General features: G+C 48.3%; 1 protein-coding gene across 1 annotated transcript in view; it reads right to left on the bottom strand.

The window, feature by feature from the left end:
- Positions 1-25,896, bottom strand: part of STARD9 (StAR related lipid transfer domain containing 9) — a 134,614-nt gene that overhangs the window by 19,314 nt on the left and 89,404 nt on the right. Inside the window, exons 16-26 of the mRNA XM_038580189.1 lie at positions 24,796-24,975; positions 21,327-21,378; positions 20,866-21,003; positions 19,804-19,886; positions 19,379-19,482; positions 14,425-14,612; positions 13,497-13,956; positions 1,775-11,998; positions 1,394-1,588; positions 782-965; positions 248-385 (exon numbers count right to left, since the gene is read on the bottom strand). Of these exons, the coding sequence (XP_038436117.1) occupies positions 248-385; positions 782-965; positions 1,394-1,588; positions 1,775-11,998; positions 13,497-13,956; positions 14,425-14,612; positions 19,379-19,482; positions 19,804-19,886; positions 20,866-21,003; positions 21,327-21,378; positions 24,796-24,975 (11,946 nt within the window). The remainder of the gene's footprint in view (positions 1-247; positions 386-781; positions 966-1,393; positions 1,589-1,774; positions 11,999-13,496; positions 13,957-14,424; positions 14,613-19,378; positions 19,483-19,803; positions 19,887-20,865; positions 21,004-21,326; positions 21,379-24,795; positions 24,976-25,896) is intronic.

Genomic DNA, 25,896 nt, shown 5'->3' with positions numbered 1-25,896 from the left:
AGATTTAAGGACAAGAATGGTTTTGCTCACTCTTATAAGAGGCTCCAATGCCTACTTACAAAATAAACAGTTGTTGGGTGAATAAACAGGGAGGGGGAGACAAAACTAAAGGGAAAAACCAAAGGCTATCTATCATCCATGAGAAGGGCTCATGTCAGCAGCGGCATCCAAGAGGCAGAATTTCCTGCCCCAATTCCTGCCTCAGTGGTTCTGGCCCCTGGCTCATTGCCAGCATCTGCCTACTCACCACACTGTCTGGGGACTGGAGCTGGTCTGGCAAGGCTGTGCTGCTATTGTAGCCAGAGGTAACACCAGAGGAGAGGCTTCCATTGGAGCTGGTACTCAGGGAGTTGGACATGGCCAGGGTGTGCAGCTTTTCTTCTTCCTGAGAAGGACAGGGGGCTGTCAACCAGCTTCTGGTATACCCTTCACTACCCACTCCACCCCTGACACCACCCCTTCCCACTTCCCCAGCACCCATCATCTCCCAGTGCCTCCTACCTCAACCTGAAACTCTCATGCCTCCCCACATGCCTGCCCCAACTAAAAACACCAAAGCTGCCTCCTCCCAGACTCTGGCCTAGGGACAGGAGCTAGTCAGAGGAGGATGATGTGTAAAAAGAGTGAGCACAGCTTTGACCTAGTGCAATGGAGTCCAACACCTTCCTCCAGATACTACATCCCGAGACTCAGAGGCAGCCCCAGTGAAGGCTGACCCAGTCTGATGTCTGCCCCCAGGTCTAGGCCTACCCTGACATCACTGGTTTGCCCCACTCCCTACCTTTAGCAGCTGGGAGATGATCTGCTGGCGGATTCTCAGCTTCTCCTGCTCAGTCCTCTCCCGTAGCCGGTCCCGGGCCAGGGCAATCTCCACCTTGGCCTCCTCACGGGCACGCTGGTATTCTTGCAGCATCACTGCTATGTCAGAGGCGGGGTGAGCAGACCGTGATGCTGACCCTGGGCTCCTGAGGAAAACCATAGGGTGGAGAGATGCCCTCTAACATTGTGGGTGGGTGGGTGAGAGCCTTGGGCTACTCATCCCAGATCTATTTAATACCATCCTCTGGAAGGACCCATCCTCGTTGCCTACAGTTTAGTTTTACAACCCATTCTGAGGCTCAGGCCTACTGTCTTACACAGTAGGTCACAGCCACGGTCTGCCTTCTCCCATGACCTCTGCCCCCATGCTATCCCTCTCACATCCTCCTCTTCCCCACCCTCCTTGCCCTATTCTCCCACAGTGACTTCTACTTGCCAAAAGGAGCCGAGGGCCCACTCCTGGAATCACTCCTGTCAAAGGAAGCTGCAGTTTCCACTCTCCAGGCCCTGCTCTCCACAGCCCTCTCACCCTACATACAACCTGCTCTCTGCTGGGTTCTGGGCCCATCCTTACCTGGTGGTCTCCACAACATCCTTCCTCAGTTGTTGCAGGTATTCTCGGCGCCTGCTGGGTAGGTCAAGGTCCCGGGTGGGGAGATCCCTGTTGGGCAGGAGACTCAGTTGTTTCCGGGGCCTGATCTGCATCCAGTGCAAGTTCTGAAGTCGTTCAGCCCGCTCTCTCCGGAGGGTCTCAATGGTTTGTTTTTGCCTGAGACAAAATGTGATCAATTCACTGAAGCTGGCCCCGAATGCCCTTCTTCATCTTAAGATCTACCTCTGATCCCTGGAAGATCCCAGAGCTTAGCAAGGGAAACAGGAATATACAGCTATTAGCCTTCTCTGATTCTCTTTCAGCCCACCCCTTGCCCTTCCCTGCCAGGCTAGGGGCCCTTACCGGGCATAGAGCTCCTCCCAGGTGGACCGCACAGGCTCCTCAGCAGAGAGCGCCTCCCCTGTCCCGCTCTGTAGCACCTGCAGCAGGGCATCTGCCTCCCCAAAGCCGTGGTGCAGTTTTGCTTCTGTGAGCTCCATGCTGAGAGAGAGGTTCTGGGCCCCCACTTGTAGGGGGATCTGCTCCCTCTGCGACCAGTGAGGACCCTGGCTCTGGTCATCAGGAGGTTGTAGGGGCTTCTGTCCCTGCTCTCCAGAGCTAAGATCACATCTGGGCCCCAGTGACTCCATCAAGCCTAGCCCCACAGGGGAGCCATCCTGAACCCCACACCAATGAGTATATCTGTTATGCACTGGGAAGTCCCTCAGGCTGTGATGCTGGGGCTCAGGGGCCACGCACACCTGGGAACCAGAGCACAGCAACATCTCAGTTTGGCAGGCCTCGGTTGGGCCCAAAGCAGAACCCTGGAGCCCTGTGGACAGGGCTCTGTGGACAGAGCCCTCAGTCAACCCAGAGACAGGGCAAGGGATGAGGGGCTGGAGGTCTTCCCTTGAAGACAAAAAATCCAGAGTGGGTTGTGGCTCCACTGGAGATGCTGAACTCTCATCCCCGTGTTCTGTCTTGCTCTGCCATCGACTTGGCCCCCTACTGCTCACTGGGTCACACTCCAAGGAAGCCAGGTCATCGGGCACGAGGCCATTGGCCAGCCTCTGGCTCTGGCTCCTCAGTGAGGGTGGTGGCAGTCCACTTTGGATCAAGGTGGTTGTCCTGGGCTGAAGCTGCTGAGGCGGCTGCTCTAACAAACAAACTTGGAGTTTCGGGCTCTGCGGTAGGCCATCTGGGGAGCTTATCTTGAGGAATGGCCTGCCATCACTCCTTTCTAAGGGACTTCTGCCTTCCCCACATAGAGCCCCCACTCTCTGGGAGCCACCTGACTCATCAGTAGTTTGAGGATTATTAACCACTGGAAACCTAGAGGTGTCAAGGAGAAGGTCTGGGCTGGAGACAAGCTTCTGGTGGCCTTCAGGAGGACAAGCTGAGGGGACTGTGAGAGATAAAGAGTCTGAGGGGAACCCCAACCTCTGGGTGCTGGCACTAAGTGTGAGAATTGGGGAGGAGGCTCTGTCCACCAACAATGTACCAATGGTGCCCAGCCCCTTCTCGACCTGAGGATCCCTGACAGACTCTGCAGCACTGAGGCAGGGCTCTGGGGATTGGGAGCTGCTGAGGCTAGGGCTGCCAACGGCCAGGCAGGAGGGCACCTCTGGCTGGGAGCTGGGAGGCAGGGAGGCATCTGGAAAGGCCTGAGGGCTCACAGAAGGGAGGTTCTGCCCAAAGTGGGCTTTCTGAAACCTTACGTGGGATGTGGATGCTGGAAGGCTCTGTGGCCTGCAGTGGGTACTTTCTTCCTGAAGTTCTGAGGGCCTTGCCATTTTAGATGTCATTTCCTCTGTCTCTCTCTTCTGAAGGTTATGCGTGACATGTCCCCGTTCTTGAGGGAACATAATGGGAATATCTGAGCCCAGCACTTCAAGGACCCCACTGACCTCCTGAGGGCCGGCCTCTGGGGCCTGGAGGTGCAGGGGTGGAAAGGCCAGGTCAGTTTGGATGCCCTTGTCCATGGTGGTCTGAGTATAGCCATCTATCATAAGGGCCTGGGTCACTTCATCTGGGGTCTCCCTCTTGATGTTCTGCTCCTTTTCAGCCACACTTGGCTGAGAGAGACTCCCCAACAGCTCTGAGGTACTGTGCAGCAGCTGTGAGAGGTGGAGAGAGAGATTATGCATGCTAGTCCAGGAGACCAGACCAGAAACTGGCACTGCACGGGTTTCTGGCTGAGCAGAGATGTCGGTGGAGCTCCAGTGGAGACTGCACCCCAGGGTCTGTGTGCCCTGCTCCAAGGTGTTTATCCTGGACTGTCCCACAGGGCCACCCACCTCTGATGGATACAGCAGCATAATCTCATCTACTGGACTTGCCGCACTTCCTTCAGCCAAGAGAGGATCATTCCTCAGACAGCCTACTTCATCAGGGGTGTCCCAGAACTGGGCTCTCTTGTCAGCACCCTTACTGGGGGTTGCTCCTTCAGGGCTGTTCAGGATGTGGAGGTTCCCCAAGGCAAATGAGGAACCCCATACTCCCCAGGCCTCACATGAACCCTGGGCATTTCCAATACTGCTGTGTGTGCTCGACAGGTCCCGTGCATTGGCATGGGTGCTGAGGTGGGAGTACAGTGGAGAGTTCTGATGTTCTAGGCCCTTGTCCATGCTTGAACAACGCGTTTTGTTTGATGGTATCAGGCCCTGGGGTGTCTGGCCGCAGGAGACATCTAATGCACTGCCAAACACATACTGCTTCCAGCCAATCTGCACAGGCCTCTCTGGATGGGAGGAGAGGATGTAGGGATTGATGTCACTGGAGTCAAAGTGTAACATTTTTTTGTCTGCCTCGGAGTGCCACTTTTCAGGCCTCGCCTGGCTACCCGGTCTCTCCAGATTTTCCTGCCAGGACTCTTCCAGGGTCCTGGGTGTCCAGCTGGCCATGAAATCAGGGGTTGGCATGCAAGAAAGAGCTGATGACCTTGGGTAAGGAAGGGTAGTAGGTTTTGGGGGCCAGTGATTATCAGTCCTATTGTCCGCGTTAGATGAGGCTTTCTGACTGCAGCCCTCAGCTTTCAGAGATGTTCTCACTGCTGACTCATCCGAGAAATAGTCTCTGTGATGTGGAGACCACAATCTGTTAGGCTCCTGTATATCCTCATCTGTGGGGGAAGGGGGCTCCACAGACAAATTCAGCTCCTGAAGAGACCGGGAAGAGCTGACCACGGAGAACTGTGGTCTGGGGGAGGACCTGGAGTGTTTGGGGCCAGAGAAGACTGCAATCACAGGAAGTGAGCACCTGTGGTGGGGAGCTGGCTGCTCCCTGCCAGAGGCAGGCAGGCCAGGACTCTGGGGTGTGAGCCGTGGGGCTCCACTTTGTCCCAAAGGCATGGTGGCTGAATCTTCGAAGCCTGTCAAGAACATCTTAGACACAAAGGACTTGGCTGTAGATGCCTCCTCCGTGCCTGCATCTCTAATCTGACAGCCATCCAAGCCACCTTCATGGGAAGGTTGAGAACTCCTGTCTTGGGCAGGCTCTTTACTACCACTCAAAGCCTGGTCTCTCTGCTGACCCTCCTCCTCCCAAGGACCATCAGCTTGGTGCCTGGAGATGTGTTTTAACTTTGCTACAAACTTAGCTTGGGGACCCAAGCCACTGTGATCTCTGAATTCAGTGGAAAGTTGTGGCTTTTCTGGAAGATGCTGGATTACATTTCCTAAACATCCATGCTGTGGTTCCCCTGGAAGCTCACTCTCAACAGATCCTTCACTTAAATTCAGGGTGTGTGGTCTCTCCACTGTTAAAGGTAGTTCTGGCTTGGTTTGAGACTCTTGTGTATTCTGGCCACCTACAGAGCTGCCCTGAAATTTCCTCAGTGGCTCAGAGCACATGTCTGCAGAGGAAAAGGCAGTCTCAAGCTCTGTGCTGGGTTTCTTCTCAGCTACCTCTTTCTCAGGATCCTCTACTGACCTTGAGCTTCCATCAGCCACTGAGTGGCTCAGTGAACTTGTCCTCATACCAGGGGCAGAAGGGGAGCTGACTCCTTGAACCAGAGATAGGACAGCAGCAGAAGCAGAAGGCTCCTGAGTGCTGCTGTCTGTTGGCCCAAATTCTCTATGAATGACCTTGGGCTCAAGGCCAGGTGCCAAGAGCCCTTCAAGTTCCCTGGAACAGCTTTCTCCTCTCTCATCCATTCCACTGATTCTGGAAGGCATTATGCAGGGTGGCTGGAGAGTGTGGAGGGCAGCCTTGGAACTCTCTTTTCCCAAGTCACCATCTCTATAACCCGGTAAAGTGGAGAGTGGGGAGAAAGAGATAAGAGAAGCAATGGGTTTAGGATTGCACAAATGGCAAGGAGTTGTTCTGTTGTCTTCCTGCCCCCTAGATAGACTAAGAGTCCTGCTGTGTTCAATGTTCCCTAAGAAGACAACACAGTATGAAGCTTCCCGTGGGCATCTGCACTGGGCTTCTTCCTGAACTCCCCCAGGACTTGGGCTAGGTCTTTGATCTGGCAATGAAGTCAGTCTAGAATGTTTGCTGCCACCATGGCAGGTTTCCGCCAGCCCACAGCCAACACTCTCCTTCCTCTTCACACGCTGCTGTGAGGGAGCTTCCAGTTCAACCCTTCTCAGAGCTCTAGGCAGGTTGGTACCCTGTTTGGGACTTGCCCTCCCTTCTTCTAAGCCAGTGAAAGCCTCAAGGCATGGAGCGTAGTCTTGGATACACCCTGAAAGGCTGACAGAATTCTGAACATCACAGGTCACAAGCTGACTTTCAAAACAGGTTGTTTTTCCTCCCTTTGCAGCCACTAAGACATTACCTGAACTTCCTCCATAAGTGGTATCTAGAATTCTAGGTTCTTGATGTGCTGGGCTGCTCTCCTGACCACCAGGGAGCGTGGCCTCTATAGTCGCCTGCAGAGCTGAATGGCTTCCCCTGTGAGGAATCATGCCAGGGTCATTCAGAGGGGTCCAAGAAGGTAAGGCAGCCACTACTTTCTCTGGTATTTCCCTCCTGTCCTCTACAGCTACTGAAGGAAAATTGCCTGAGCTCTCAGGATCAGCAGAGGAAGGTGTTGTGGTTGCTTTTTTCTTTTTCTCTATGATTCCAGAAGAACTGGAGTGACATACCAACTGTTCACCAGCTCCCAGAAAAAGTCTCAATTCTCCAGAACAATAGCTTTTTCCTAGAGTTGGGGCTACATGGGAGGAAATCTGTGAGGTAGGCTGTGGGACTATGTGAGTCTCTGTGCTGGGCAGATGTTGAAAGCTGTCTGCAGGGAGGGGTGTGGCCTGAGAAACTTTCCTCTCATTAGTCAATAGATGTCCTGGTTCAGCAGAGAGAGAGGCTACATGAAATCTTTGTGCTTCAGCCTCATTTCTGGTCCTATCTGACAACGACTGGTCAGTGACCCCTGAAGAACATTCAGGTCCTAGTAAAGTCTCATAGTATGGAAGAATATTGCCTCCAGCCCCCAAGTCATGAAGCTGCTTTCCCTCGGCTTGTGCTTGTGTGATCTCTTCCAACACACCCAAGCCCATGGATGTATGAGCACAGCGCTCTGGGAGAGGCATCCTTGGCAGGGACACAGGTGCTGAGAATGTACCACTAGGAAGATAGAGATCCTCAGCCTCCTCTGCCGGACAGCCTTGACTGTTACCCTCTTCTAAGAGGCAGCTGGCCTTCTTTTCAAGTGGGCTAGAGGCCCTGTTCAGGGAAGTGGCTCTTTCTGTTCCTCTCTGTACAGCTGCCTCAGCTTCAGAAGCAAAACCATCTCTGGAACTCAAGCCCATCAAGATGCTTCTGAGGTCCCCTCCTTGGTCTTGGGTACTTACTGATCTCTTGCCCTCTGCCCCCAGGGGAATGTTCTCTGATACACAGAATTGACCATGAGATCTCATGGACGTGGATATCACAGACCCACACCAAGCAGAGTGTGCCGAGGAGGAGCCCTCTCTAATAGTTCCCTGAGGGCTATGGCTTTGGGGCTCGCCACACAGGTCCTGACTTTCTGCTCCAGTTACCAAGGGACTGTTAGGTATTTTCAAAATTGTGGGATCCAGTACATAGTCAACTGAAGAGATGCCTACAGTATCGTGTACATGAAGACAGTCTCTTGGCAGCCTTGGAGAATTCAAGGGCAAGGAACTATGCAGGTTTCCGTGAGGAGCCTCAGAGAAATCTGGCTGGCTCAGCAATGGACCAATCTCCTGGCTGGAAGATGTGCCGATACAGCACTGGCTTGGGCTAGGAAGTTGCTGAATCAGTGAAACCACTGTATTTTCCTCTTGTAGGTTCCCTCCTCTTCGCACAGCCATTTCTTCAACTCTACCTTGAACTTTAGGCTCCTCTTGTTTAGAACTACTTATACACTTGGCAACTTGGGTTTCCCAAAAATCTTTCACAGTTTCCAGTTCCTCAAGACTTCCCAAGCCACAAGGCTGCCTTGTGGGGGGGCTTGCAGATGCATTCTCTGCCTCACTCTCCTTCTCAGAAGACATCTTGGGGCTGGGCTGCAGTGGCAGAGCACTAGCCAGTGCTTTGGTTCTTGGATTAGCACAAGTGTCTGTGAACTCTCTACAAACTGTACATGTCCTTACATAATCACAAGTGTCCCTGGAGGATCTGTTTAATACAGCTGGGCAAGTGTCCTCTTTTGCAAACTTAGTGTCTTGTATACATTCCCTTGACCTAAAGGGGCTCAAGGTGATTTTCTGGGCCTGGAGACCTTCCCCAGTGCTACTGTCAACCTCCATTTCTCTAGCTTCACTATCCCTAAAGGTAACGTCATCCGTCTGTTTTGGAGAAGATGGCTGATCCTTCAAAGACACGTAGTTTCCAAAGCTGCTTGGCCTCAGGACATAGTCAGCCATCTCCTGGTCCCTCTGGTCCCAGAACACAAACTCCTTACCGACTCCCAGTGTTTGGGAAGCAGATAGCTGCTTATTCTGCTTGGATTCAATTTCCAAGATGCCATCTTCCAGCTGTATTACACTCCTAATTAGCCTGGCCATTTCATCACCACTGTTAACTCTTTTATTCTGTTTCTTTCCAGAAGGTTCTTCTTTGGGGCTTAACATTTCTTCTGACCTTCCGGGGCCTTTGGATTCATTCAGGTTTTTTTCCTGAGAGCATGTAACTGACTGGAATCTTTCATATATAGACTCTGTCTTTGGATGCTTAAACTCTTTTGAGCTATCTTTGGGATGGAAAGCTTTCCCAAGAAGCCCAGATTCATTTTTCCTCTCACCCTTGTGGGCTGGACTCTCATCTGGGGCCATTATCTTTGGACCACTTACTCTATGATGTACTGATCTGGACTGCAAAGAAATAGCAGCTTCCCCCAGCATATCGTTGTCAAGGGCTAAATTGATGGTTTCATAGATGAAATCAGACCTGGCCCCAGAAGGAAACTGTCTGTTCATATCTAAGGCCTGGGTCTGTCTTAGAACTACATTGTGATCCTGCTCTTCTTCCCCATCTGCCTCAGACTCACAAACAAGGAGAGGTTTCCTAGACCTAGAATGGCTTGAGCAAACATTGAAACAGGACTGTACAGTGGCCTTTTCTCTCTCCTTAAGTGCTGAAAGATTGTGATTATTTAAAATTCCAACTTGATTTTCAAATTCACATACTTTTGTGCTAGTAGATGAAAGAAAATGTTTGTTCTGAGCAACAAAAAAATAAACTGAATTATGGCTTTCTTCTTCAATGTTTCCAGGGCACTTCCCTCTTTCTCTGCTAACTTCCTTGGTGTTCAGATCAACTGGCCTTCCTGCTGTGACCTGTTGAGATGAGGCAGTCTTGGAATTCTGGTTTTGTAACAGCACTGGAAAATTATTCTTAAAATAAATATTTTGGAGAACTTGGTGGTCATGACCAAAGCCCCAGGCTTCTCTGGGGGATGGGGAAGGCACTCTTGATTCTCTGCAAGCCGGGATCTCTAAGGCAGTTTCTGTCAGGGCATCCCGGCTTTTGGTCACATAGAATGTCTCCAAGGGAGGTGGCTGCAAGGAAGATGGGAGTGGATTCCAGGCACCAGAGTGGGGGTACATCTTTGGACCTGACAGAAATGCAAACGAAACACTTGGGTGCCTTCTAACCACTTCCCTGGAGCTTTCCTGATAGTCTACCTTCTCTTCCTGCAGGGGCGGGTAGCCAGGGTGACTTAACTGCCCCTCCTGGGCTGCACTATTCTTCATGGGAGGAGCCCAGCCCTGGGGCCAGTGGTTTTCTTTACTGACTATGGTGATATTACTGTGACAAGGACTTTTCAAGAAAAAACATTCATCAGAGGAACTCATCCTCTGAGGCTTTCCACTACTCTGAGAAGACTCTTCCAAGTTGTTCTGCTTGACTTGACATACTTCTCTCATGGAATTTGCCATCTTGCTCTCTGCTGCAAAGACTGGTACAACATTTGTAGTTCCAGAAGTCAATGATTCTACATCTGCTGAGTAAGTTCCACTATGACTCACCTCTTTCTCTCTAATTGTAAAGAAATCTGAAGTACCTTCTAGCTCTGCACTCAAACTGTCCTGTTCTTTCTCTGCTCTCAAACACTGAATTTTGGATAAATGGACAGGAAAGTTGCTGAAATCCAGACTGCTAGATACCCCAGAACCAACTGGCAACAGCGTATCTGTTTCTTTGCCAGAACCTTGTGTCAAGGAAGCAGAGTCTTCCTCAAGGGAGGAGAAAGTTGGCCTGGATTCTCTTATAGCCTCCAACACGGGATGGGACAGTTCAGGGAGGTACTTTTGCTGAAGGGCACCCCAGTCCCTCTCGTGGGTACTGCCTACATGAGTGAATGAGGCAGCAGAGGCAGCCAAAACACTTGAAACACTGGAGTTGTTGGATGCTTCAGAGTTGCCTTCCTGGGCTGTGTCAGGGATACCTCTGGCCTGGAAGATGCCAGCAACTCGTGGCTGAAGAAGCCTATGAGACCCCCAAAATGATAGCTTGGATGTATCAGAAGCAGGGATTGTGTACACACCTCTTACACAGCAGGGCAGCTCAGTACCACCTTGGGGTAGTTTGGAGGTATAGGGCAGGAGTATTTCTGCCCCTGATGGCTTTAGTTCTTCTATATTTTGCCCATGTCCAGGCCTCTCCCAACCATGGGGCTGAGATTCCTGGACATCAGGACTTGGACATAAAGAACCCACTATTCCTGAGGGGCTACTGGAATTTATCTTAGAGTCACAGGAAAACCAGGAATCCATGGACAACAGAGGACTCCCTCTTGAAAGCTGCAGGCCTTGGAGCATGTTTGTCTGTTCAGAGGAGCTTGCCTCTACCTCTGACTCAGGTTGCTCACAGGGGGGTTGGGGCGGGGGACCAAGGTAAAATGAACTGCTCATTGGCAGGATGGCATCCAGCCTGGCTACCGTTCCATTGCTGATGGGACCAAGTCTACACATTGCCTCCTGTTCTACTATGGGCAGACTGGAGGTCTGTAGGTGCCAAAAAGTCTCTGTGGGCATCTCGTCAGCTGAACTGAAGAAACCCTCTTCTTGCTGTTCTTCCCTCAGCTCCTCCTTGGCATCAATCAGGCTATCCAGGGAAAAGCTCCTGTGAGTTTGGGTGAATAGTCCACTGTTTGAGGATGTGGTAAAGCCCCTCACAGAGGCCATAACTCTGGTCCTGGGGTGGCCATGACCACTGGGGAGGTAACTGCTCCCTGGGTTGTCTGGTGGGCTTTCATACCCCTTCTCAGCCAGCGAGTCCTCAGATATTTGGCTGTCATCACTTTCAGAATTCTCTGGCTCTGGAAGACCCTGTTCCTTCCCCTGGGGGTCCTCTGGCTTCAGTGGCTCCATTAGGGCTTTGGCATAGACACAGGAGAGAGAATCCACTGAGTACCTGCTATTTGTATCAGATAAGTCCCCATTTCTATCTCTTATATGATCAACTCTTGGGCTGGAATCTGTGAGTGAGGATGTGGAATCTGGGTCTCCCACGTGGTATTGCCTCCTCAATGGGCTGCCATGAGGCAAACAAGAGGACTTTTTTACAATGTCTTTGACCAGCACCCTCTGCTGCCTTTTTGATGCCCTGCTTTGAGAAGGTGGTTTGGATTCCACCCAGAAAATCTCGGCTGCCTTTCCATGCCCAGATGCCTGTTTGGGTCCACAGGGTTGTGAGGAACTGCAACAGGCTCCTTTAGCAGTCTTGTGGGTTCCAAGGTTCTCTTCTTTTTGCCACTCAGCTCGTGTGTGGTCAGAGTCTGCTAGTCCCCTACCCCACCTGATATAGGTGGAGGGAGTGAGTGCAACTGGCTTATTATCCCTTGGCTTTAGCTTGTTAACTGAATGATCCAGAGATGCTAAGCTCTGAGACACCATCCGACAGGGCTGCTTACCCGCTCTTTCCATTTCCTGGATGCTGGCAGACTCAGAACTCACAGTGAGGCAGGTGCCTGAGACTGAGGCTCCTTTCCTTGCCAAGGCCCCCCTGGCAGTGCAGAGAGGCCCCCTGCCTGAAGAACAGTGGGCATTCTTACTGAAGTGTCCTGTCCTTGGAGGGTAAGCAGCAGCCTGGGGGAAATACTCTTCTGATGGAATTTTCTCTGATATTTGGTCAGTAGGGTCAGGCATGGTGGAGGGATCCCGATTCAGGAAAATACTGTGGAGACAAGGAAAACCATTTCAGGAAAGTAATAGGTCCCTATTTTCTGCTCACAGAGGGAATGTGAAGTTCTGCTTAGTTTGCTCTAAAAAACGTTGACTAGAACTAGGTCAATGTCACTGTTCTCTCTAGTCTTTGAGGTCAGAGAAAAGCTCTACAGGTACAAAAAGGAACTATGGACTACAATCCTGGTATCAGAGAGGCCCAGGTACACTCTGCTGTTCAATTTATTTATCTTATAAAAAGACTGAACTGAATCTGAATCTAATTATGATTTTAGGAAAACTTGCACTTAATAGGCAGTATGAGGAGTAGAGAAACAATCTAAATGACACCACAAGGAATCAAACAGGCAAATCTATAAGTGGCATATTCTACAGAACTGATCCACTTTTAACAAATCAATGATAAGAAGAAATAAAAATGAAACAAAAGTATTATTAAAAGGAACTGAAAAAATATAACCACACACAGTGTGTGAATCCTACTTGGATCTTAATTTGAACAACTGTAAATAGGTATTTCTGAGGCAATCAGAGAAATTTGATATGGCCTAGGTTTTAGATAATAGTGAATAACTGATCTTAATTTTGTTAGGTGAATAGTGACAATGTGGTTATAAGAAAAGTCCTTATTTTTTTAGAAGTGTATACTTGATACAGGATTGAAATGACATGATATCTGGGAGTTGCTTTAAAAATACTTCATCAGAAAAAGGAAGGAAAAGAGATTAAAGTAAGCATGGTAAATCTTTGTAACTGCTGAATGTGGGAGCTAGCCATACTATTCTCTCAACTTAGTTTATGTTTGAAAAATTTTAATAAAAATTTTTTTAAAAGCCTGCCTCGTAGAGAGGTAAGCGAACAGAACCAGCAGACATGATCTACATACTATTAGCAAGGCCCTGGGCTAGGCCTAGAGGATATAAAGAAGCAGACACAGTCCCCTGCTTCATTCTCACCTTGACTAAATGCGAGGAGTAAAGGAGAAAACAAACAAGGATGATCCCAATTGGACCAAGGTCAAAAGGAACACTGGTTCCATTACTCACTCACCAGTTGGAAGGTAGAGTCAGGAAGCTCACATAAGGTGTCAGGACAGGCAGGAGGCAGAGATAGGAAGAGTGTGGGAACCACATCAGGCATGAGGAGGGATGAGATGGAGGTGGTGTCAGAACAAACACAAGGAAATGTATGTGGATAGCCAGGATCTAAAGAGCAGGTGAAAAATGAGGTTGAGAGTCTCACTTGGAAATTACCAAAGCAGCAAGGGTTGCCACTCAGAATGGGAGAAGGTAAAAGCCTGAGTCTTAGAAGATCTCACCTACAGAGAAAGAAGAGCAGTCAGAAGAGGGAAAAAGTGGTCAGGAAGAGAGGAGTAAGCAAATCTTTCCATTTCACATATTGAGAAACTGAAGCTCTGGGAAGTAAAGAACACTGCCTGGGCAAGAAGGCCATAAACCTCAATGATTCCAGGTGACCACCACTGGCTGTACCTGTGTAGCTGGGGAAAGTACCAGCTGCAGAGCCCTCGGAGGCTCAAAGAACTGCAACCTGGCAGTCGGCTTCTATGTTGAGGTCCTGGGAGCATGGCATCAGTGCTGGGTACCCAGTATGGGGGCTTTTGGGTGCAGTCATCCTGGAGCCAACACGATGCTTTGGATGGCTCCAGTCCCTTCTGGGACTCCAGTAGCCTCTGCTTCTTGATTCTCTCTAGCTGGAAGGAGGCCTTTCTTCGCCGGATGTCCCGCTGTGCCACCCGAAGTGCGTTCCTGCACCCAAGCCGCAGTCTCACTTCCCTCTTCTGACTTCGGACCAGTGGGGATAGCTGAGTCTCAGAATCTGTCTGAAGCCAAGCACCAGATGGCACACAGGCCTTGAGTTCTTTCTCTGCTACGTGGTCTTGCTGCTGCAAACCGGTCAGCCAGATCTCGTCTCCGAGCAGCCACTGCTGGTCTGGGAACCAAAGACACCATGAGAGAAGGTCAGCACCTCCCTCCCTGCCCCTGTGGCCTAGATTCAGACATCTCTGGCTGTGGTTGGACATGAATGGAGGGGAAGTGCTGGCCAGAGGTGATATGGTAGGATGAAAGCTACTGGGCCTCCTTACCACAGGGCTAGAGAAGGAAGCCCCCAGGCCTTAGCACATGCTGGGGCAGGCAGCAAAGCATGGATAAATATGCACGTGAAGAGAGAGCAGAGGGTCCATCACTCTGAGGGGCAATAAGGAAGGTAGCTTCCCCTTATTCTTGCTTCCAGTCCCTTATAAGAACCTCTGGTTTCTAAAAGAGGGGAAAGAACACCTAATACCAAAGATTCCATCATATCACAAAGAAAACAAAGGAGAGAATATAGAGGGATATGGAAGCATGAAGATGAAAAGATGAGAAAGTGAAGCAGACACGGTGAGCACTGGGTACCTACTGTCTTTAATTTGCCGGCTGATGTGCGCCTGGTCCAACTCCAGATCCTGTTTGGCTCTAATCTGTCCCGCTAGGATTCGCTGCCTCAAATCCCCCACGTAGTGCTGCTGCTGAATCTGGGCTCTGTGGGGCGCCTCTCCAGCCCTCAGTGGCTGGTGGTCCTCGTCACTCAGCTCTTCCAGCACTCTCCTATCACAGAGGGGCTGGGGTTACCCAAGGGAAATGCAAACCTAGTTCAGGACAAACCGGTGGCAGTCTTAAGCCTTTCTGAGAGCCCCAAATTCAACAGGGCAGAGAGGGCTTTCAAATTCTGGCAACTTGGGACACATAAGCATGCTGTCACAGGCAGCTCATGATGTCACAGTATGGGAGGGGAGAACTGTCCTTAGACTAGCATATTCTTAGACTGTGAGTTTACCAGAAACACAGGTTCATTCTGGTTAAGGAAAATGACCAGAGAGGAAGAAAAGCAGCTTTAAAAAACAAACATTTTGGCTAAATCAAGAAGCGTTGTCCTCTATAAAATAAAAAGGTATCTGCTTAAAACCTGCTGGAAACAGAGTACAGCAGAAGCTCCAACAAACATTAGGTAGTGGAAACTCCTACATATTCAGACATTATGATTGCATCTCCATTTTCTGAAACAGAAATCTTCTGTGACCTGGGAGTAGAAGACAGTTAATCTAGAGGAGAGAGAATTTGTGTGTGTAGCAGAAGAACCCAAGGAGAGCTGGTCTCCACTAGAGGGCAGTTCTCAGTGAATGAGCCCAACAATAGGGTTCAAGAGTTTTAGACTCTACCATAACTTTTAGAGATATACATGAAGTACTTACTGGTGAAACTGTCTGGGATCTATTTAGATCCAGATTAGAGAGAACAGGGGAGAGTGGAAAGGGAGTGGGGATATAAATGAAACAAGATTAGCTATGACTTGATCACTGGTTATATATTTGGAATTATCCATAACACAAAATTTAAAAAGAATTCTAGATTGCAGTCATGCTTTATTCTACCATCAGGTTCTTGTGTGGCCATGGATGAATTAGAGCCATCCTCTGAAGCCTGATAGCTTCTACCTGCATGGCTTTTCCTTTGGTCACACATGGCCTCCTATGCAAGGACCTCACAGCAGGGTCTCTCTATCCCTGTCATTCAGGTTCCTAAAGGAGGCAACTGCATGGGCATTCCAGGATGGTAGGAGTAGGAAGTGGCTGGAGAGATTAGGAGCTGCCGAGGGCTAATAAAAAAAGCTCCAGTCTGCCTTCCTTTAGCCCGCATTCCAGTCCCAGGATCCCATGACTCTTTAAGTCCCACTTAATAACTTGACACTAGATAGTCTGAACACTAGTACTCTAGGGGGTTCATCTGGCTTAAATTTACTACTTTACAAAGGCAGAATGAAATCACAGAGGGTGTATCAAAGCAGAGGTCCATAAACTATAGCCTATGGACCAAATGTGGTTCACTGTCTGTTTTTCTAAGTAAAGTGTTATTGAACACTCATTTACTTATGTATTATCCAGGCTGCTCGAGTAGCTACAGCAAAGACTGTATAGCCCACAAATCCTAAAATACTATCTGGTCCTTTACAGAAAGTTTGCTGCCTCTGTCTTAAAGGAAAGGATGATTTCTTTATGCAACCTTAAGAGGAGAATGAAGGATGAATGGGGAGGTTGGAGAGTGTGGGTAAGAGGTGACACAATAGCAATCTCTTCCATAGGAAGGCTATGAGGTGCCTCAACCTACAATGGGTCCAAGGACTTAGGCCCAGATCCTTGAGCGAGTATGCTCTGGGGAAGACTGACGCTGACCGCTATGAGCAAAAGGCAAAATACACACACTGGAATGTACCAGAAAGAGGGAAAGCACCCTCTGTCACATGTGAGGCAAAAGGCTAGGGACAGCAATTAGAACAGAAACTCAGTTAACACCACACAGATAGAAAAAGCCATTAATAGGAAACTATACATACATATATATAGTTTGCATTGCTACTCCAAATTTTGTCTGACCACAGATATGGCTGAATTACAAACATGACCGTCAAAGGGTCTTAGACAAACCAAGCTAAAGCCCAGACCATCAGATGCAAAGAGCAAGAAGGGTATCTGTATTCTTAATTCCCAGAGAGTATTCACAGCTTCCTTCTCTCCCTGTCTCCCAACCCTCAGATTCACAATTTGCTTCTCCACAGGAGAGGATTCCCTCTACTCTTCCCCCAGCAGCTAGCCAGTTTCTGCAGATCCAATGCAGCTTCCTGAACAGTACCAAGATCTGCACGGGGAAGCTGTCTGGGATGATCACAATAGACCCAGCACATTCACCTGAGATGCCACATGCCATCAGACTGAAAAATGGCTCCTCTGCTAAACACATCATTCATCTCCCAGAAAGCAGGTGGAAAAAAAAATACCAACCTTATGTTACATATCTGGGTAGATTACTACTGGCAAGTCTTCAGTTACCTGCCAGCCAAGGACTTCTGTCTCTATCAGATGACTACCTTTCATCTTGGGTGACTCCAGCATCTCCCCACTGCTGCTTGGTCACCTGCTTGCCAGGACTCCATCATGCCCTCCCCTACTCTCTCTCCTGGCCCTCCCAGCTGCTTCAAGGTCTGACAGCTTCTGCAGCAGAATGCAGCAGTGTGTACTCACTAAGGCAGCAGTGGCAGTGGCAGCAGCAACAGGGTCTCCTAGGCTCTAAGTGTTTAAGGTTAAGCCCCCAAAATTCCAAAGGGGAAAATGCAAAAATTGGTTTTCAAGGACAAACTCCTCTCTGGTCTAGATCACTGCTGCAAAGGGAAAAAAAGAGGCAGGCTGTCCAATTCCTTTGGCTCTGGAGTTAGCTCTAGCTTTGCAGATTCCCTATGAGTGCTCCTTCACAGAGAAAAATGAGGGAAGAAAATTCTAGGCAAGGGGAGGCTTCAGAGCTAACTCCACCAGAGCAGATGAGACTCTCATGGAGACACAATCACAAACCCAGTCTGGGAGCCCTGGTGACAACATGGAGATTTCTCCTCTCTCACGGGTTCCTTCCCCAGTCCCTCTGCCCATCACAGGCTTGAGCCCCACACCACTTCCCTTCCAGCAAGGGCTGGCACACAGATGCTAGCTACGGTAGCAGTAGCTACATAGGACCAGCCCAGCCAACAGGCTCCTGGAGCTAGTGCTGAAGAGTGGAGGCAGGGAGTTGGAGAGGCCTTGATTCTCCAATCCCTCTCTGAATGAAAGGGTGCATTCTTGGTGTTACTGAAAGGTCACGTCAGTGCCCATGGGGCTAGAGAGCCCAAGAAGACCTAAAGAGAGCTGGAAAAGACCAGTGTTCTCTGGGGTGGATAGCCCGGCTGGGACAAGGTGGGAGGCATGAAAATCAAAGGGAGGTTGTGTGCCTGGGCAGCTTGGCACACAGGCCTCCAGCGGCAGGGCTGGCAGTGTCAAGTAGAGGGAAAAGCACTCCATGTGTACTTGCTTTTTCAGCCCCTATCACAAGGATTTCCTGGAGACAGATGGTAGTATCTTTACTTGGACTTTATTTTTACTTTACTTAGATGTGAACGAACAGACTCAGAGACTCAATAACTTGCCTAAGGCCACACACAGCTTTTACTTCAGAAACTCATGATGTAAGCAGCTTTATCTAACTCCAGTGCAACTCTTCAGTATCACAGCTCATTAAGTTGCAGAGTTGTTCTCCATATACCTGTGAACTCTAGGAAAGAGCTCCTATGTGTCTTCTCATCAAAAACCTGCCCTGAGACGAGGCCTTCTTTCATGACTACACTCTAACAAAACAAAAGCTCCGGCCACTCCTTAGTCTGCCTTGTCCTTGATACGCTCCACTTGTATCATCTCTCCCAGTTTCCCTGTCACCCCACAGAGGCCTCAGTCATAAAACACTGGGGCCATTCTGCCTTAGACCCTGCCTCATCCTTTGGTCCTTAGTAGCCTGCATGTGAGGAACTTGCTGTTGATGCTCCCTCCATCATAGCACCTCTAATCCTACAGCCAATACCCCTCACCACTAAGGTCAGACCCAAGACTGCCATCAGTTGCCAAAAAATGCTCCTGGCCTGAGAAAAGAGCAGCTAGATCCCTCTGAAGGAAAGGGCCATTATAACCCTCCCAGAGCCCCATGCTCATGGTGCTGGGCAGCTTCCCACCACCAGTGGTTTCACAGACCCTGAGTCTCCTGCTGACATTTTCTACAGAATGTCCCCAAGTCAGAGGCTGCTTTGACTTACAGGAGGGACACCACTGTTCCCAGTATCAGACCTATGAGACATAGATCTGGGAGGGTACTCTATGTAGAAATGGATCAAGAATGACTATGAAGAAAAGTAGTTGCCACCAATCACATATATAACTTTGACTCCATGCTTCTGTGGTCACAATGCAGGTGAAGTGGGTATGAAAGGGCAGAACCTCAAGATATTTGCATATTGTTCCTGGAGTTTCTGACCCTCTTATGTGTAGTTCAGGACCACTGGCATTAAGAGAAAAAAAAAAAAAAAGATTCAGTCCCACATTATCTTTAAAAATTTGGAGGAAGCCAATGGTCCTGGAAGTTGACACACCCTGTGAGACCACATACAGACAGTCTAGAATTTAAAGGGGAATACAGGGAGGTAAGCTCAGAAGCAATTTCAAAGGTATGTAAGATCATGTCACATTCAAATCTTGACAGAGGCAAGTGGTCATAGGAAACATCCAGTGATATACTCCTTTCAGTGATGAAGACAGTTGCAATACTGAAGAGGAAATGCATGAGGGCCAAGACTGCTTCCCTAACAACTACAAGCTACACAGCTAGCTCAAGATCTCTCAAACACTTGCACAGGCCTCATTCAGAGCTTTGCTGCTACACTCACCTCCCCTACCCCACCACTCCATGTTGTAATGAACGAAGAAGTAAGAACAATAGGTACCACAGCAAAATGAGTACATGTTTTTCACCTTTTCTTCCAAAGCAAAGGGCTAATACCCAACCGGGAGGTAGTGACATCTCCATCCAAGTCCAACCATTCCAAAGAGCCACTGCCACCGACAGCCTCTCCAACCTAGGAATGAAGAAGAAAAGCAGTGAGATTGCTGTCATCATCTCTACTCCAAGAGGACCAAAGCTCAAACTTGTCCCTTAAAAAGGAGAACCAGGGGGGCAGCCCGGGTGGCTCAGCGGTTTAGCACCGCCTTCAGTCCAGGGTGTGATCCTGGAGACCCGGGATCGAGTCTCACGTCGGGCTCCCTGCATGGAGCCTGCTTCTCTCTCTCCCTCTCTCTCTCTGTCTCTCTCATGAATAAATAAATAAAATCTTAAAAAAAAAAAAAAAAAAGGAGAACCAGGGAGGCTGGTAGCTACCTTGAAAACATAGCACACTAACCTGCCTTCTCTGCCGCAGGACAGCGGCCTCTGCTGGGTGGTTGAATCGGAACTTCTGCGCTTTCCCCAGGGTTATGACTGCTCCTGTGGCAAAGACAGATGAGAATTCATCAACAGCTCACATTTTTTATGTTGTTTTTAAAAATATTTATATATATATTTTATATATATATTTTATATATATATAAATATTTACTTATTTATTTTCTTTCTATTTATTTATTTGACAGAGAGAGAGCCGGAGAGCACAATCAAGGGAAGAGCAGAGAGGGAGGGAGAAACAGACCCCCTGCTGAGCAGGGAGCCTGACCCAGGGCTTGATCTCAGAACCTTGGGATCATGACCTTAGCCTAAGGCAGATGCTTAACTGTCTGAGGCACCCAGGCACCCCCATAGCTCACGTTTTGAGTACATACCATGTGCAGAGCACCTTTCTGGGAGACAAAATCCTGCCCTCAACAAGTTGATAAATTAGGTAAGAGTAATTGGTTATTGCACAGCTTATGTACTGAATTAACAAAATGAACAGGAGTTCTACTACTCCAAGGGAAAGCAAAATGGATTCCCTGTGGAATAGTGAGGGAACGTTTCATGGAAGAGTAGGAATCTAAGCTCAGCCTTAGAGGAGAGACAGAATTTGAATAGATCAACAAGAGCAGTAATAGTAATAATGATAATAAGTATTTACTAGGTGCCAAGGACACTGTGAAGATCACATGAACTAACTCATTCAATCCTCACAACAAACCTCTTACTGCTCTTTTACAGATGAGAAAACTGAGGTTCAGGGACTCCCCCAAGGACACAGAGGTAACAAACATAGGTACAAATTTCAGAGAATCATTCTTTACCCTGGGACCCTGGAATTGGGGCTTCCTTGTTTATGGGAAGAGAGTGGTATTAGGAAATCTTCAGATCTCTGGGTGCAGAGATGTCTGCGGAGAGATGGGACTGGGTGCCCCATCTTTAAAGCCTGCTCCACTAAGCTCTCTGGGTTTGGCCCATGAGAATGGAGTGAGTCCATCACTCATTCTGGCATAAATAGGGCTACAAGCAGTCTTACCTTGGGTGAGACGACAGGAGGCAGTGACCTCCCGGCCATTGACTGTGCAGCGGGCCCCACGGGCAGGCCGCAGAATGACTACCCCACAGGCACTGGTGATAGTGCAGTGATCTCTCTCAATCCATTGCCCCTGCAGGACTACACAAGAGATGGAGGTTAGTGGGGTGGGGAGACAACCCAGAGAAACACCCTTTCTATGAGATCAGAATCCACTCTGGAAGATCTTACATTATGACAAGAGAGAAGAGCCACCACCTGAAACCACCCAGACCTGGATCTTCCCACCATCTGGGTCTCCTCCTATCATGTCTCTGACACACACCCACATCATAGCAGCAAAAGAGGAACAGCCTCTTGATCTTCAAAGATTCCTTCCTCCCAGAGCATCATCAGGTTCCTCTTAAGAGATTGGTTAGGCATGAGTACCTGCCAGTGTCAGACTCAAATATTCTATCACTTACCAATATCCTGTTCCTGTTCTGAGTCAATCCTTCCTATTTTTGTTGTCCCCTCCTAAAGGGAGAAACAAAGCCCTTTTAACAAGAATAAAAAGGGACACAGCCTACCCCCAAAGCAGAGTCCACTGGCTGAAGTGTTATCGCTGTCTCCCCACACCCACTCTGGCATTTTCCATACCACCTCTCGGCTTTGGTCCAGGTTGTTCTGACTGCGCTGCCCACTCACTGCAGCCTAGGAAGCCCCTGAGAAGGCAGGGGCAGACAATATGTAAGAAAACAGAACCAGCTCTTTGCAAAGCCAACAAGTGCTGGCAAGCTCCTTTCTGTGCCACAGCCTGATGTTAGGGAATTAGCTATGGCCACTGGCCAGAGATTTTCTAGTCTGAGGAAGTGGGCACATAGGCAGAATTTTCCTCCAGGGACTAAGGTTGGTGTAATCCAAGTTTGGTCCATTTAGTCTCAAAGAGACACACATTCTATGAGGATGCATGGAAGCACAGGATTTTTACCTTCTTGGTCCATAGAAGAAGTTCGATAGATACCATGTTCTAAGAAGAAGAAAGCACAACTAGGAGAAAAGCATATCTAGAATCAAAAAGGACTGGAAGAAAGTATAAGAGAGGAGGGGAAAATGGAGTTAGCATAAATGAATTACTGGGTAAGTAGAGGACAGGGCCTCTTGGTCCTTGGATTATGGCAATTCTTTTAAGAACACATAGCTCGGGATCCCTGGGTGGCGCAGCGGTTTGGCGCCTGCCTTTGGCTCAGGGCGCGATCCTGGAGATCCCGGATCGAATCCCACATCGGGCTCCCGGTGTATGGAGCCTGCTTCTCCCTCTGCCTGTGTGTGTCTCTCTCTCTCTCTTTCTACCATAAATAAATAAAAATTTTAAAAAAATAAACTTACTTTAAAAAAAAAAAGAACACATAGCTCTGTTTGGGGAAGGCAGCAACATGACAATAGAGATGCTGAGTTTAGGTACATATTTATCATGCATTAAATAACCATCCACAATGTCCCAGGAATTATGCTGAGTACTTGATAAACATCTCTTATTTAATCCTTAAACAACCTAAAATATAGTTATTATCCCCCTTTTATATATGAAGAATCTGAAACTGATGGGCAGGGAACCCACATACTAAATAGGAGAGTCATGGATAGAATTGAGGTCTCTCTGGGCCTGAGCCCAAGCTTGTTCAATCTCACTGTACTACTTCTCCCTAGTAGCTGATGGCTTTGAAGTAACCAGAGTGTTTCCCACTAGGTTTCACTGTTAGCAGTCAGAAAGGGGAAGCCCTTGCAGCTCCCTTAAAATAGCTGGTGACAAGGCAGGCTCCTGGAAGTAATGAATGAGACTCTGGCCTTACTGGGTTTGCACAGAGAAGCAAAGCCTAGCCTTTCCTGCTCAGCCACTGAGGACCACACAAACAAATGGATGCTGGCCTCTACAAACACCACCAAACAAAACTGAGGAAAAGGAGTTAAGACTCCTCCTGCCAGTTCAGGGTCAGCCCTGATGATGAAATGCATTTCTTACAAAAAGATAAGGTCACCACATATCACAACTTCTACATCGAAGGGCATAAATCACCACAAAACACAGTGGCATCTCATTTAACATGGGTTTAGTCGATGCCTGTGCTTGCTGTCCCCTCTGCTCACTTATGCAGGGAGAGTTAGCAGCACAGGGCAATTAGGAGAATGAAGTCCAGGATACCAGAAACCTGTGTTCCGCCCACCTTTCCTCTGTCATCTTCCCACCCAAGCTACTTCTCCAGGTGACCCAAGGGAAAAAAGCTTCCTGGGTATTGTTAGGGATTAGTTCCAGGTCTATAATCAAGAGAGCAATGCAAACAAAAAACACAGAGATTCTTGAGCAATTACTGCCATACTATTACCCAAACCATGAACTAAACAAAAAGTGAGAAAAAGGGTACATATATATCCCGCAGAAATGCCAGGATTAGAACTAGACTGAACCCTCATCCCTCAGGTTCACTGGAAATGCATCAAGGAGGGGGCACTACCCTCAGAACACATGGGCCCCGCAATGAAAACCAGCACTCCTACATTTCAGATGAGGCCTGCACTCATCTCTTGTCTCTGATTCAATCTCAGCCCCGTCCTTTAGCTACCCTGAGCTCTACCACTGGACTTCTAGCTTCATCTGTTTGCTCTGCACCCAATCAACACAGCAGATTAGTTCTACTCAAATATTAACCATTTTAATCCACCTGGTCTCTTCCAGACCTCCAACTTCTCTCTGTGGTTCTGACTAATGGAAGGATTTGACAGATAGCCTTTGATATTTAGATCTGTTATTTAGGTAACAGACACTTCTGCTCAAGGCATTTTCACTGAGCTAATTTATACTCACTTTGTTGAACATAAGCTACTTTAACTTTCTGAGAGGCTCAGTGTCCGACAGCTTCCCAGAGGGCTTATCCTAAGATGAGCTTTGCTAATATCTCACTACCATGTGCACTGCAGCATTAGGAGCCAGATTTCTCCAGGGATAGGAGTAGCATTATGTATTCCCCATAAACTGTTCCTTTCAAATGGCAGCTGGGGACAATTAGGAGAATGAAGATTGGATTTTCAGTGAACCTAGGGATTTTGGTCATATAAAGTATGTTCTGCCATCCACAGGGCCTGTCCTTCTATTGGAAGGCATTTTTGATGAGGACAGGATATGACTTACCTACTACTGGGGACTAACTCTCAAAATGCTTCATTTAGAAATGAGGACCTGGCTCTATGTGACAAAGAACCCTGCGATCCAGGTCCTTCTTGGAAGGCAGAAGCTTCATTCCATTGTTCTTGGACAGCTGCATATTGTGCCCTGCCCCACCCTGCTGGTCCACCAGCCCTCTGGGCTCATGCTTTCTTTAAGCTTTCTGCATCTACTTTTATTCTCCTCTCTTCTTTCCCTGGTAAACCTAGTAAGGGAGAAGCAGAAGGTGCACTTTTTGCTGACTTGAGACTTGAAGAATGGGAAGGTATTAGAAGGAAACTTTCAGATCTTTGATCCCCTCTTTAGCTTTTGAAAGCCATCTGTGAGCAGCCTGAATGTACAGAGCTCGGGAATGTCCGTGGTATTTCAAGGTTAGGATTTCACCTCCATGCCTGCACTCCTGTGCTTTAGAAAGCCAGAAAAGGAATATAAGAAGTATTAGTCTTACTTTAAAATGAGATTAAATCACAGAGAACAAAAGTAAGTTATATAAGAGCAACAGTAGCAGCCACAGAAAAACAAATAATTGTTCTGATTTCGTCTTCTACTCTAATCACACAAAAGCAAATGAATCACGATTGGCTGACTAGCCCAGTTTCCTGAAGGCAAACCTGAAGGCAGTTCTGTGACATCTGGCTCAATTCACAGATGCCTGGTCACTGTCCTTGGCTTCTCCCTCAGTGACCTCTGGGGCCAGTGGCTCAGGAAAAGAGGGAATGCACCAGCCTGCTCACCTTGAGGTGATAGAGCACGACACCTGTGCTAAGTACATCGTCCTCCAAGGCCATTAGGTGTGGCAGGCTGGAGTCAATGACTACCCCAGCCCTCCTCCTGTTGATGTCCACTCTGTAATTCTCCACAAGGGCCTTCCACTCATTCCACTTCTGGGTCCAGTCTTTAGTCAGATGGTCTATCTACAGAGATAGAGGAAGCGGTTTCAGACACCCCGCAGGTAGAGCAAAATTAAGGTCAGAAGTCATCCTGGCCTGATAGCTCATGGCATTCCTTCCTGCCTTTCCTCACTGTTATTATTCAAAGCTCCACAGAGGCCCTTGAGCCTCCTCTGTGAGTTGTGTTTTCTAACATCTCTTCAATAAGCAAGTGTTACTTTTATAAATAGCAACTCCCTCAGTGTTATTTTTAAAGTTTTCTGCAACAAGCATGTATTGTTTTTGTAACTTGAAAAAAAATGCCATATATGTTATTTTCATTAATTGATGTGTTAGTCATATGTCTATGTTTATAATTTCCCTTTCCCTATTCCTTTTCCATATGATACATACTAAGGATCCTTTTATGAGCCAACACTTCTTTCCCAAGGTGCAGAACCTCAAATCCTAATATAAGCTTGTATGGGGCTCAAAGATATACAAAGCACCAAGAGGAATCTCCTCAGATAAAACAAAGACTGTAAGAAACTGGTCTGAAGGAACATGTAGTAACAACAATAAAATACTGAGGCTTACTATATATCAGGAACAGAGTTTTAAAAATATGTAGGGGTCTGTATCTCTCATGAATAAATAAATAAAATCCTTTAAAAAAAACGATATGTAGGGGCACCTGGGTGGCTCAGTGGGTTAAGCATCTGACTTGATTTCATCTCAAGTCATGATCTCAGGGTTGTAAGACTGGGTTCCACATTGGGCTCTGCACTAGGTGTGGAGCCTGCTTAAGAATCTCTGGGACGCCTGGGTGGCTCAGTGGTTGAACATCTGCCTTTGGCTTGGGGTGTGATCCCACAGTCCTAGGATGGAGTTCCACATAGGGCTCCCTGCATGGAGCTTGCTTCTCCCTCTGCCTGTGTCTCTGCCTCTTTCTCTGTGTGTCTCTCA

This window comes from Canis lupus, chromosome 30 (genome assembly GCF_011100685.1).
Source record: "Canis lupus familiaris isolate Mischka breed German Shepherd chromosome 30, alternate assembly UU_Cfam_GSD_1.0, whole genome shotgun sequence".
Taxonomy (NCBI): Eukaryota; Metazoa; Chordata; class Mammalia; order Carnivora; family Canidae; genus Canis; species Canis lupus.
The sequence above is the reverse complement of the archived record's forward strand: the minus strand, read 5'-3'. Positions and strand labels throughout refer to the sequence as shown.